The 13,053-nt window shown below is 70.6% G+C and overlaps 3 protein-coding genes and 1 long non-coding RNA gene across 4 annotated transcripts in view; 1 reads left to right on the top strand and 3 right to left on the bottom strand.

Annotated features, from left to right (window-relative positions):
- Nucleotides 1-13,053, top strand: part of PAF1 (PAF1 homolog, Paf1/RNA polymerase II complex component) — a 104,912-nt gene that overhangs the window by 58,259 nt on the left and 33,600 nt on the right.
- Nucleotides 579-6,930, bottom strand: DLL3 (delta like canonical Notch ligand 3). Its single transcript, XM_067314394.1, has 5 exons — nucleotides 6,880-6,930; nucleotides 4,854-4,911; nucleotides 4,059-4,129; nucleotides 2,288-2,450; nucleotides 579-1,039 (listed from the first exon to the last, which is right to left on the bottom strand). Exons 1-5 carry the CDS (start codon nucleotides 6,928-6,930, stop codon nucleotides 579-581), a joined length of 804 nt encoding a protein of 267 aa, XP_067170495.1.
- On the bottom strand, nucleotides 2,452-3,986 carry LOC136994997 (uncharacterized). Its single transcript, XR_010886720.1, has 3 exons — nucleotides 3,914-3,986; nucleotides 2,920-3,005; nucleotides 2,452-2,684 (listed from the first exon to the last, which is right to left on the bottom strand). It is a non-coding gene; the product is annotated as an uncharacterized lncRNA (long non-coding RNA).
- Nucleotides 7,552-12,706, bottom strand: TIMM50 (translocase of inner mitochondrial membrane 50). The gene is made up of 10 exons (XM_067314442.1): nucleotides 12,609-12,706; nucleotides 10,886-11,033; nucleotides 10,763-10,794; nucleotides 9,843-9,901; nucleotides 9,203-9,322; nucleotides 9,012-9,116; nucleotides 8,810-8,908; nucleotides 8,558-8,714; nucleotides 8,366-8,472; nucleotides 7,552-7,718 (listed from the first exon to the last, which is right to left on the bottom strand). The coding sequence occupies exons 5-10, from the start codon at nucleotides 9,320-9,322 to the stop codon at nucleotides 7,614-7,616; spliced, it is 693 nt and encodes a 230-aa protein (XP_067170543.1). The 5' UTR covers nucleotides 9,843-9,901; nucleotides 10,763-10,794; nucleotides 10,886-11,033; nucleotides 12,609-12,706; the 3' UTR covers nucleotides 7,552-7,613.

Raw genomic sequence — 13,053 nt, 5'->3', positions numbered from 1 at the left:
GGGGCTTGTGTAGAAGAGGAGGAGCTAGGGAAGGGGTGTGTCCTCTTCCTGACAAGGGGGTAGGTAGGAGGGGCTTAGAAAGTGGGAGGGGCTTACAAAGGGAGTGGCTTGCATGGGCTTGTAAAGGGGGAGTGGCCTGTGGAAGAGGTGGGTCTTGCTGAAAGGGTGTGGCTTGTGGAGGGGGGCGTGGCCAAGGAGGTCCAGGGGAGGGTCCAGCCCCCCCCCCCCCCCCCCCCAGAGTGAGTCCATCGTCGCCGGGGGGTCAGACCTGGAAGCAGGGGGAGATTTTTTTGGGGGGGGGGTCAGGCCCGGCCCCACACAGGGCTCAGCCCGGCCCCTCCCCAGCTCGTGACACAGATATTTTGGGGGGGGGGGGGGGGGCGCGGGTTACCTGGGTGGCGGAGACGCGGGGCGGCCGCCGGTCGGGGGCAGCAGCAACGGGGGGCTCCCCCGGCTGCGGCGTGGGGCTGCGGCGGGAGAGGAAGGGGCTCGTCAAGGGCCTCTGGAGACCCCCCCCGCCCCCCCCAAAAAAAGCCCCCCCTCCGGTGCAGGTCCAGACGCCTGGGCCCCGCCGGGCCTCACCTGCGCGGGGCCGGCGGGTGGCGGCGGCGGTGGCGGCGGGCGGCCAGGGCCAGCCCCAGGCCGGGGCCCAGCAGGGCCAGCGGGAGGGCGGCCGCCAGGGCCAGTGGGGCCGACGGGGGCCGGCGCGGTGCCGCCGGTGGCCCCCCCACCTCGAACTCGCAGCGGGGGCCCATGAAGCCGGGGGCGCACGCGCAGACGTGGCCCGAGAAGTGGGTGTAGCAGGTGGCGCCGTGGAGGCAGGGCCCCGAGGCGCAGGCGTCGGCCCGCAGGCGGCAGTCGGCCCCGCTGTAGCCCAGGGTGCAGGAGCAGCTGTAGCTGTTGGCCCCGTCCACGCAGGTGCCCCCGTTGGCGCAGGGGTTGGGGCTGCAGTCGTCCACATTGTGCTCGCACCGCGGCCCTGAGAAGCCCGCCCGGCACTTGCAGATCACGCTCCGGCCCAGGTCCAGGCAGTGGCCGCCTGAGTGGGACGGTCTGGGTCAGCACCGGGGTCGTAGCCCCCCTGCGTGCTGGCCCCAGCCTGGGGGCCAAGCTAGTAGGGACATTATGATGGAGGGTGGGCAGCTATTAGGGATATTATAACAGAGCGTGGGCAGCTATTTGGGACATTACGGCTCATGGTGAGCAGCTAGTAGGGATATTATGACCAAGGGTGAGCAGCTATTAGGGACATTATGATAGAGTGTGGGCAGCTATTAGGGACATTACAGTTCAGAGTTGCAGCTATTAGGGACATTACAATGGCAGCTGCACAGCTATTAGGGACATTACAACAGACGGTGGGCAGCTATTAAAGACATTATGGTCAAGGATGGGCATTGTTATGGACAACTGAGAATGGGCGCTGTCAGGGACATTATGGCCCGGTTTGGGCACCTATTAGAGACATTATGGCTCATGGTGGCAGGTATTAGTACCATTATGGCTCATGGTGCAGCTGTTAGGGACAATATGGTCCGGGGTGGGCAGAATTAGGGACATTATGGACCAGAGAGGCTGCTATTAGGAGCATTATGGCCCAGAGTGGGTGAAATTAGGGACATCATGGTCCAGCGTTGCAGCTATTAGGGGCATTATGGCCCAGGGTAATAGCTATGAGGAACATTACGGCCCAGGGTGGGCAACTATTAGGGACATTACTGCTCCCTGCCCAGCAGCGGGGTGTGTGTGTGTGTGTGTGTGTGTGTGTGTATTAGGCACATTATGGGAGCACTAAGGGCCGCTGGGACCCCATTGGGTATGGAGCCAGTGTGCTATTGGGGGCATTACAGTACCCGGCCACGGTGGGGCCCTTCTAGTGCGTGTATTACAACAGCTAACTGCTGCATGGCCCCTCTACTCCATATATTACGGTGTCGCCCCCTGCATGACCCCTCTAGTGCATGTATTACAGTACCACCACCTGCCTGGCCCTCTAGTACATATATTACGGTAGCTAATCCCTGTGTAGTCCCTCTAGTGCGGGCATTACGGTAGCTAACCCGTGCGTAGCTCCTCTGGTTTGTGTATTACGGTATCGCCCCCGTGCGTGGCCTCGCTAGTGCGGACATTACGGTATGGCCCCTCAGGTGGCGCCTCTACAGGGTGCATTACGGTACCGCCCTGCGGCCGCCGTTCCAGTCGGCGGCCCCGGTGCGGCCCCGCTACTCGGCGCATTACGGCACCGCAGGCGGGCCCGGGAGCCCCGGGAGGCGCCGCCGCCGCTCACCGTGGAGGCAGACGCGGTCGGCGCAGCGGTCGGCGCGGCGCTCGCAATTGAAGCCGCGGAAACCGGGCGGGCAGCGGCAGCTGTAACCGGCGCCGGGCGGCGGCGCGGGGGCGCAGGCGCCGCCGTTAAAGCAGGGGCCGAGGGCGCAGGGCGACAGCTCCGCTTCCGCCGCCAAGGCGGCTTCCGGCGCTGTGGTCGGAACTTCCGGCAGCGCCGCGACGACTTCCGGCGGCGCTCGGCCCACATCCGGCGGCGCCGTGGAGGCGACTTCCGGCAGCGCCGCTGTGGCGACTTCCGGCGGCGGCGCCGCTCCCGGGTCCGCGGCTGCCGCCGCCGCCGCCACCTCCCGGCAGCGCGGCCCGGGGGGGCCCCGCGGCCCCGCGCCGCTCCCGCCGGCCTGCGCGGGGGGCGCGGTCACCGGGGGGGGTGCAGGGAGGTCCCGGGGGTGACACGGGGTGTCCCCAGGGTGCCCGGGGGGGTCCCAGGGGTCCCGAGGGGCTCAGGGGGTCCCAGGGGTGCTCAGGCGGGTGCCCTGGGGGGTCCCGGGAGTGCTGGGGGGGGTCCCGCAGGGATCAGGGGGTTCGGGGGTGCCATGGGGGGGTCGCAGGGGTGTCGGGGGGGGGGACACTCACGCTGTGGGTGGCCCCGTGGCGGCAGAGGTGACCGTCGGCCCCGGTGGGGGGGCTCTGCTGGGGCTCCCCATGCCCGCGGCACCCACCTGCCGGAGAATCCCATCAGCACCGGGGGGTGGGGGACACGGGGGACACCCGGGGGTGCAGGGACAGTGGGGACAGGCCAGGGGACACCCAGGGGTGCTGGGGATGATGGGGACAGGCCAGGGGACACCCAGGGGTGATGGGGACGATGGGGACAGGACAGAAGGTGCCCAGGGGTGTTGGGGACACCCAGGGGTGCCAGGGACGATAGGGACAGCCCAGGAGACACCCAGGGGTGCTTGGGATGATGGGGACATGACAGGGGACACCTAGGGATGATGGGGATGATGGGGACAGCCCAGGGGACATCCAGGGGTGCTTGGGATGATGGGGACATGACGGGACACCTAGGGATGCTGGGGACGTGGGGACAGGCCAGGGGACACCCAGGGGTGCTGGGGACGATGGGGACAGGCCAGGGGACACCCAGGGGTGCAGGAATGGTGGGGACATGACAGGGGACACCCAGGGATGCTGGGGACGCCCAGGGGTGCTGGGGATGTGGGGACAGGCCAGGGGGTGCCCAGGGGTGCTGGGGACACCCAGGGGTGCTGGGGATATGGGGACAGGCCAGGGGGTGCCCAGGGGTGCTGGGGACGTGGGGACAGGACAGGGGACATCTGGGGGTGCAGGAATGGTGGGGACATGACAGGGGACACCCAGGGATGCTGGGGACGCCCAGGGGTGCTGGGGATGTGGGGACAGGCCAGGGGGTGCCCAGGGGTGCTGGGGACACCCAGGGGTGCTGGGGATGTGGGGACAGGCCAGGGGGTGCCCAGGGGTGCTGGGGACGTGGGGACAGGCCAGGGGACATCTGGGGTGCTGGGGACGTGGGGACATGACAGGGGACACCCAGGGGTGCAGGAATGGTGGGGACAGGCGAGGGGCCACCCAGGGCGCCGGTACTCACGGGGGGCGCAGCGGGTGCTGCCGGGGGTGCCCGGGGTGCTGCCGCGCGGCGGGTCCCGGCGGGGGGGCGCCGGGGTGCTGCGGGGGGCGGCGGGGGGGGGCCGGGGGCGCAGGCGCAGGCCCAGGCGCAGCCGCCCCCCCCCGGCCCCCCGGCGCCAGCGGGGTCCCGGCGCCAAGCGCTGCCGCCAGCGCGCCCGGCCCAGCAGCCGCCCCCGGCCTGCGCCCGCCCCGCGTCAGCGCGCCCCAACGCCCGCCCGACACCCAGCCGGCACCCCGACACCCCGACACCCACCCGGCATCCAGCAACGCCCACCCAGCACCCAGCAATGCCCACCCGGCACCCCAATACCCAGCAACACCCACCCAACACCCACCCGGCACCCAGCAATGCCCACCCGACACCCTGACACCCAGGAACACCCACCCGACACCCTGACACCCACCTGGCACCCAGCAACACCCACCCGGCATCCTGGCACCCAACAACACCCACCTGCATGCACCCAACACTCCCCAACACCCACCCGACACCCCAACACCCAACAACGCCCACCCGACACCCCGACACCCAGCAATGCCCACCCAACACCCCAACACCCACCTGACACCCAGCAACACCCACTCAACACCCCCCCAACACCCACCTGCACACACCCAACACCCCGACACTCCCCAACACCCGCCAACACCCACCTGACACCTGGGCACTCCCCAACACCCACCCGACACCCTGACACTCTCCCACACCCACCCGACACCCCAACACCCACTTGGCACCCCAACAGTCGCCAACACCCACCAACACCCCCTCGACACCCCCCGCAACCCCCACTCAGCCCCCGACAGCCCCCCAGCACCCTCACACACACCCCCCCCGGCCCCCAGCGCCGCCGGGGACCCCCCCATTAGCCCCCCCCCGGGTGCCCCCCACCCCCACTCACCCGTGGGGCCTTCGGCCTCCTCCAGCCGCCAGGTCTCGATGAGGAGGGAGACGGTGCCCTGCGGGGGGGGGGGGGGCTGTGGGGGGGTCCCAGGGATGGGGGGGGCTGTTTTGGGGGGGGCCCAACCCGGGGGGGGTCCCTGGGGGGGGTGTCAGGGCCATGGGGGGGGGTTCTGGGGCTGGTTGAGGGGGTTCCAGGATTGGGGGGGTTCCCTGGGGGGGGGTCAAAGGGCCATGGGGGGGCCCAGGGATGGGGGGGGACCCACCCTAGGGGGGGTCCCAGCTGCAGGGGAGGGGATCCCATTCCGGGGGGGATGCTGGGTGCAGGGGGGGGGGGTCCCCATTGCAAGGGGGGGGGTCCCATCCCGGAGAGGGTGCTGGGTGCAAGGGGGTCCCATCCCGGCGGGGGGGCCCAGGTGCAAGGGGGGGGTCCCAGCGCGCGGGGGGGGGAGAGGTTCTCACCGGCCAGGGGAAGGCGAAGGGCAGGCGGAGGGTGCGGGGGGCGCCGGGGGCCGGGGGGGGCCCGGGGGGGCTGCGGGCGGCGCCCAGGCTGCAGGGGGCCCCCCCGGGCCCCGGCGGGCGCAGGCAGAGGCGGAAGGCGAGGCGGCAGGAGGGGGGGCCCCCGCACGCCCCCCCCGCGCCCCCCCGCGCCCCCAGCACCCGCAGCTCCAGCACCCCGGCCGGCTGCGCCTGCGGCGGGCGGCAGGGCTGGACACGCGCCCCGGCACCCCGAAACCCCCCCGGGGGCCCCCCCAAACCCTCCCCCCGGGGAACCCCCAAACATCCTCAGGGACCCCCCCCAAATACCCCCAGAAACCACCCCCCACCCCAAATAACCCCAGGGACCCCCTAAATACCCCCTGGGGCACCCCCCCCCACACACACATCCAGATACCCCCAGGGACCCCCCCCCACCCTAAATAACCCCGGGGACCCCCTACTCCAACGCAAAGACCCCCGGGGACCCCCCCAGGGCCCCCTAGGATCATTTAAGGAGCCCCGGGACCCCCCCTAAAGCCCCCCAGGGATCCTCAAGGACCCTCTAGAGCCACCCGCTACCTTCTAAACACCCCAGGGACCCCCCAAAGTGCCCCAATATCCCCGGGGACCCCTAAGGTCCCCCCCCAGGGGTCCCTACAGACCCCTGGGGACACCCCAGAGCCCTATAACACCCCCCCGGGACCCCCTAAAGCCCCCCAAGACCCCTAAGGAGCCCTCAGAGCCCCCCAGTTCCCCCAGGGGCTCTTAAGGCCCCCCCCAGGGACACCCAGAGACCCCTAAGGGCCCCCTCAGAGCCCCCCAACACCCCCCAGGGCCCCCCGAGGCCACCAGGGACCCTTCCGGGGACCCCAAGGACCCCTCAGAGCTCCCCAGTACCCAGCACGGACCCCTCCAGGGTCCCTTAAGGACCCCCAGGGCCCCCCAATACCCCCCTAGGCACCCCCAGATCCATCCAGGGTCCTCTAAGGGCTCCCCAGGGACCCCTAACAAGCCTAGGGACCCCCCCAGATCCATCCAGGGTCCTCTAAGGGCTCCCTGGGGACCCCTAACAAGCCTAGGGACCCCCCCGGATCCCTCCAGGGTCCCCTAAGGATGCCCCAGACCCCCCCCCCACGCTCCAGGGACCCCTAACGACCCCGGGGACCCCCTAAGGACCCCTCAGAGCCCCCCAACACCCCCCCAGGGGTGCCTAAGGACCCCAGAGATCCCTCCCCAGATCCCTTCGGGGTCCCCTAAGGATCCCCCAGAGCCCCCCAACACCCCTTAGGGACCCCTAAGGCTCCCGTGGATCTTCCCAGACCCCCCCAAGAGCCCCCCAATATCCCCCAGGGACCCCCCCAGATCCCTGCAGGGTTCCCTAAGGACCCCCCCCAGCACCCCCCAGGTACCCCTAAGGCCCCTGTGGACCCTCTCAGATCCCCAAAGACCCCCCCTAGAGCCCCCCCAATATCACCCGGGGACCCCTAAAGCCCCCCCCCCCAGGACCCCCCCCCCCCCCCCCCCCCCCTCGCCGGGGCCGGACTCACCGGGGAGATGCTGAGCAGGGCGAGGAGCCCGGCGAGGAGCAGCGGAGCCATGGCCCCGTGCACCGGCACCAGGGAGGGGGGGTCCCGGGGGGGGTCCCGGTCCCGGGGTCCTAGGGGGGGTCTCAGCCCCAGGAGAGGGGTCCCGGCCCTGGGAAGGGTGCTGGGACCCGGGGGGGGGGGGCAGTAGATGCCACGGGGGTCCCAGGGGTCTGGTGCCGTCCCGGTGCTCAGCAGCGTCTGGTCCCTGCTCCCCCCCCCCCCCCCCCCCACGGGCCCCTTTTATAGGGGGCTGGCCACGCCCCTCACATCTGGCCACGCCCCTGGCCACGCCCCCAACCCCCCACATCCAGCCCCAGCACAACCCCCCCCCCCCCATCAAATGGGGAAGAGGGGGGGAAGAAGGGAACAACCCGGACGCCTGGGCCCCTCGCAGGGGGCAACAGCAGCAGCAGCGACACCCTGCGTGGGGGGGGCCCAAACCTGCCCCCCCCAGGGGGAGAAAACCAGGGCAGAGACGGCTCCGCACGACCCTTTATTGCCCCCCGCCGGGGTCGAGCGCCGACCCCCCCTCCCCGCCCCCCCACCCCCACAAAAATATATATATATATAAACAAGAGGGCGAAAGCAGACGCCCCCCCTCCGGGCGCGGGGCCCGGGGCTCCGGCAGCGGCGTGTCGGTGGCGTGTCGGCGCCGTCGGCGTGTCGGTGGCGTGTCATCGGCGTGTCACCGGCCGTCACTGCTGCTTGGAGCGGGGCCAGAGGCGGCCGGCGAGGGAGCCCAGGAAGAGCTGGGGCCCCTGTTTGCCCTGCGAGAGGTCGGCGAGCCGCTGCTGCTCCTCCTGCCCGCGGCGGGAAAGAAAGAGCCCGTGCCGGCGCGCCATTAACGGCGGCGGTGGCGGGACATGCCGGGATGTCATTAACGGTGGCGGTGGGGGGACGTTGTTAACGGTGGCAGTGGTAGGGACACCGGGATGCCGTTAACGGCGGGGGGACGTCGTTAACGGCAGCAGCGGGGGGACACTGGGATGCCATTAATGGCAGGGGGATGTCGTTAACAGTGGCGGCAGGGGGACGTTGTTAACGGTGGCAGTGGCGGGGACACCGGGATGCCGTTAACGGCAGGGGGATGTCGTTAATGGTGGCGGGGGTGGGGGGATGCCGGGATGCCATTAACGACAGCAGCCAGGGGACACCCGGATGCCATTAACGGTGGTGGCGGGGGGGACACCAGGATGCTGTTAACAGTGGTGGCAGGGGGGACACTGGGACACCGTTAAGGGCAGGGGGACCGGGATGCCATTAACGGTGGCGGTGGCGGGGGAAAACACCGTTGATGGTGGCAGCGAGGAGGGGGACACCGTTAACGGCAGGGGGACCGGGATGCCATTAACGGCGGCGGTGGCGGGGGAAAACACCGTTGATGGTGGTGGCAGGGGGACACCGTTAACGGCAGGGGGACGTGGGACGCCGCCGGCTCCGTCCCCACCTGCTCCAGCTGCGACTGGCGCCGCTTGAAGGCGGCCAGCGGGTCGTCCTCCAGCGAGTAGTTCTCCAGCACCGTGCGCACGTCCTCGACGCCGCTCAGGGCGATGGCTGCGGGGATGGGGACGGGGACAGCGTCAGCGCGGGGGCCAAACCCCCCCAGGGACCCCCCCACACACACCCCCCCGTTTCTCACTCTTGAGGAAGGCGGCGAGGTCGTAGAGGGTCCGGTCGTCGGAGTTGCCGTCCCAGCGGGCCAGCGCCAGCCCGTTGTAGGGCTGCAGGCAGAAGGCCTCCTTGCGGCAATCCACCACCACCACCTTGGCGGGGTCTCTGTTGAGGCAGGAGATGTCCTGGAGGAAGGGGACGGGGGGGACAAGGAAGGGTTGGCAGGGAGCTGGCACCGCCGCCGCCGCCGCGGGCGTCCCCTCCCCGCGGCCCCCGGTACCTTCACGTGGTGCCCGTCCATGTAGCGGGTGGCGTCGCGGAAGAGGCGGTAGGAGACGAAGCCGTGGGGGTCGACGCTGTCGATGAGGGGGAAGGCGGTCTTGGGGGGGGGGGGGGGGTAAACGAGGGAAAGTGGGGTGTCAGCGGGTGTCACCGAGCCGCGTCCCCCCCCCACCCAGCTGCCACCACCGCGTGCCCCTCACCATGCCGGTCTCGGAGGTGAAGACGACGATCTCGTAGAGCGGGGCCAGCTGCTGGAAGAGGCTCTCGATGCCCGGGCGCTTCTTGAAGCGCCAGCCGGTGACGAGCTGGGGACGAGGACAGGTAAGGGGGGGGGCCACCCACGTGTCCCGTCCTGCCCCCGGGCAGAAGGGGACGCGGCGGCGGGACTCACCGACCACTCGGGGTGCAGCAGGACGTCGGTGAGCTCGATGACGAGGGTGTAGGGCGGCTGGTAGTAGGGCTCGCGCAGCGGGTCCGGCAGCAGCTTGGGGCTGGTGGGCTCGATGATCATCTGCAGGGCACGCGGGGGTGAGGGGACGGTGACCCATGGTGGGGACAACCCCCCCCCCCATCATGGGGACGAAGATCCCATGGGGATGAAGCCCCAAGGTGGGGAGAAACGCCCGTGGCGGGGACAAAACGTTCATCGTGGGGACGCAACTCCCACCATGGGACGAAGCCCCGCGTTTGGGACGAACCTTCATGGTGGGGACACAACCCCCATCGTGGGGGCAAAGATCCCATGGGGACGAAACCCCCCAGGTGGGGACACAACTCCCATCGTGGGGACACAGATCCCACTGGGACGAAACCCCATGGTGGGGAAAAATGCCCATGGTGGGGACAAAACCTTCATCACGGGGACACAACTCCCACCATGGGACGAAGCCCCACGGTGGGGACAAACCCCCGTGGTGGGGACAAACCCCCCCATCATGGGGACAAAGCTCCCATGGGGCAAAACCCCAAGGTGGGGCCAAACCCTCGTGGTGGGACGAAGCCCCCGCGGTGGGGACACCCCCGTCCCCTACCTGCCGATAGTCCTTGAAGTACTTGTAGGTCCTCCGGAGCTGCTGGATCACCACGGGGTCTGCGAAGCGGCGGTGAGGACGGGCCGGGTCCCCTCCCCTCCCCTCCCCACCGCGGCCCCGGGACCCCCCCCAGGGTGGCACCAAGGTGACATTTAACCCCCCTGCGGGCCTCCTCCTCCTCCTCTTCCTCCCTGCAAGACCCTCCCCACCCCCCTCCAGCTTCCCCTCTCCATTTGCATCATAAAAAAACCTTTTTTCCCCCAAAAGGTCTCGATTTTCCGGCCGGTTCCCCCGCGTTTTACCCCCCGGGGGGGCCGCAGGGAAGTTCCCCCCCGCCAGCGGGTTCCTCCGCTCTCCGTACAAAGCGGCTATGGGAAAAAAAAGCTGCTTTTGGGGGCGGCAGCGGCCAAACGGGGGCCGAAAAGCCGCCGCTCCGGGCTCGCGCCCCCCCTTTGCCCCCCCCGGGGCTCCGCGCCGGCCGCGAGGACTCACCGCTGTCGAACTCGTCGGGGATCTGCGGGGGGGAGGCGAGAAATGGGGGAGAAAAAGGGGAAAAAAAGGGTAGCCCCCCCTTCCCCCCCCAGTTTCGGGGCGTTTCGGCGCCCGCGGGGGGCTCCGGCGCGGCGGCAATTTGGCCTCCTCGTTTCCGCCGCGGCTCGTTTGATGTCGCGGGGGCCGCGGCCGGGGGGGGGGGGGGGTCGGGGGGGTCGTTGGCACCTCGGCTCGTCCCAGCGGGGATCCGCACATCAAACCACCTCCGACACCTCCGCAACGGGGCTTTTTCCGGCCCTGCCCACGGATGTGGGGATGGGGGGGGGGGGACACAGGGGGACGCAGCACCTCCCCGTCCCCGCCGCGTCGGGGGGCTGCCGCCCTAATTAATCCCCCCCCCCCCCCCGGCTTCGTTAGCGAGGCCTCACCTTGGCGCCGTGCTCGTCCAGGGCGTTGCTGCCTGCGGGAGGGGAGAGCGGGGCGGTGAGCAGGGCGGGGGGGACGGGGGCTCGGGGACAGCTTGGGGACGGGGACGGCGCTCGGGGACTCACCGAAGACGTAGAGGACGGTGGCGCCGGCGCCGGCGCCCAGCAGCCCCGCCAGGCGCAGCAGCACCCGCCGGGCGTAGGCCGCCTGCTCCCGCTTCCGCTCCCGCTCCTGCCCCTCGTCGGAGCCCGGGGCGCCCCCCCCTGCCGCTGCCTGCCAGGAGGGGGGGACATGGGGACAGGGACAGGGCACCCGTGAGCACCGGGGATGTTCAAGTGGCCCTGGGGACACCCAGGGAGCCTCGAGGATGCCCAGGGAGCCCTGGGGATGTCCAAGGGAGCCCAAGAGATGGCCGGGGAGGGTTGGGGACACTAGGGGACACCCAGGGACAGTTGGGGACATCAGGGGGGGCCCAGGGAGCCACAAGGACATCCAAAGGAGGATTGGGGACATTAAGGGATGCCCAGGAAGCCCCAGGGATGGCCAGGGAGGGATGGGGACATCAGAGGAGGCCCAGGGAGCCACAGGGACATCCAAGGAGCCCTGGGGATGTCGGGGGACGTCCAAGGGAGCCCCAGGGACGGACAGGGAGGGTTGGGGACTTTAAGGGACGCCCAAGGAGCCTCGGGGACGTTGGAGGACACCCAGGGAAACCCCAGGACATCCAGGAACGGCTGGAGATGACCTGGGAGTCCTGGGGACCTCAGGGAGCCCCAGGAACAGCCAGGAAGGGTTGGGGACAGCCAAGGAACCCCAGGGACATGAGGGAATGCCTAGGAAGCCCCAGGGACATCCAAGGGGCCCTGGGGACACCCAGGGAGGGTTGGGGACATCAGGGGAGGCCCAGAGAGCCCCAGTGACAGCCAGGGAGAGTTGGGGACACTAGGGGACACCCAGGGACAGCCAAGGAGAGTTGGGGACATCGGGGGATACCCAGGAAGCCCCAGGGATGGCCAGGGAGGGTTGGGGACATCAGGGGACGCCCAGGGAGCCCCAGGGACACCAGGGGAGACCCAGAGAGCCCTGGGGATGGCCAGGGGAGGGCTGGGGACATTAAGGGACACCTTGGGAGCCCGGGGGACATCTGGGGACAAGCCGTGAACCCCAGGGACATCGAGGGAGCCCCCGGGAGGGTTAGGCACCACCTGGGAGCCCTGGGGACATCTGGGGACATCGAAGGAGCCCCGGGGAGGGCTCCACTGGCCGCCCCCCCTCTCCCGGCCCCAAATTTGTCCTAATATCCCCCAAACTACCCCCCCCGGCCCAAATTTGTCACCCCTCCCCTTCTGTCACCTGCCCCCCCCCCAAATCTCCTCTTCACCTCTCCCTGCCTCCTGTGTCCCTCAACTGCCCCCCAGCCCCCCCCATTTACCCCACCTGCCCCCCCCAGGGACCCCACCTGCCCCCCATGTCCCCCTGGTGCAAACTTGTCCCCCCCCCAACCCTGTCTGCCCCCAAGGCCACCCCACCTGCCCCCCCGGGCACCTTCTTGGCCACACTTGCCCCCTGCTCCCCCCCCAACTGCCCCCAGCCCCCCCCTTTGCCCCTCCTACCCCCCCAGGTCCCCTCAGGGCCCCCCTTGGCCCTGCCAGCCCCCCCAAATACCCCCAGACCCCCCTTGACCCCACCTGCCCCTCCAGGACCCCCCGAAATACCCCCCAGCCCCACCTCGCCCCCACCTGCCCCCCCTCAGGCCCCTCTTGCCCCCCCTTGACCCCCCCACTCGCCCCCCCCCCAATCCCCCAGGCCCAAATCCGCCCCGGCGGCCCCGCCCCCGGCCCCGCCCACCTGGTGCCGCCGCAGCCGCTCCTGCAGCACCGCTTCGGTGGCGGTGGCGGTGCCGCTGGCGGTGCCGTTGGCGCGGGCGGCGCGGGCCAGCGCGGGGCGGCCCCGGCAGCCGCGGCAGCCGCCGAGCGCGGCGCGGGCCCCGCCGCCCGCCAGCACCCGCCCCACCGCCGCCGCCGCCGCTGCCGCCACCGCCGCCGCCATCTTCCCGCACCGCCGGGCCCAGGGCGCAGGCGCGGTCGCCGCGGCCAATCGCCGCGCGGGGAGGGGGCGGGCCGGAGGGAGCGCGGGCCCGCCCCCGCCGGGCCGGCCGCCCAATGAACGGTGGCGGACGGGTAGGGAGAGGCGGGAGAAAGCGGGAGGGGCGGGGTTTTAGGGGAGCGGGCCAATCGCCGCGCTCCGAAAGGGTGAGCCAATGGCGGCTCGGTGCGGCGGGAGGGGAGGCGGT

This window comes from Apteryx mantelli, chromosome 35, assembly GCF_036417845.1.
Source record: "Apteryx mantelli isolate bAptMan1 chromosome 35, bAptMan1.hap1, whole genome shotgun sequence".
Classification (NCBI taxonomy): domain Eukaryota; kingdom Metazoa; phylum Chordata; class Aves; order Apterygiformes; family Apterygidae; genus Apteryx; species Apteryx mantelli.
Note: the sequence above shows the minus strand (reverse complement) of the source record. Positions and strands in the feature narration are given on the sequence as shown.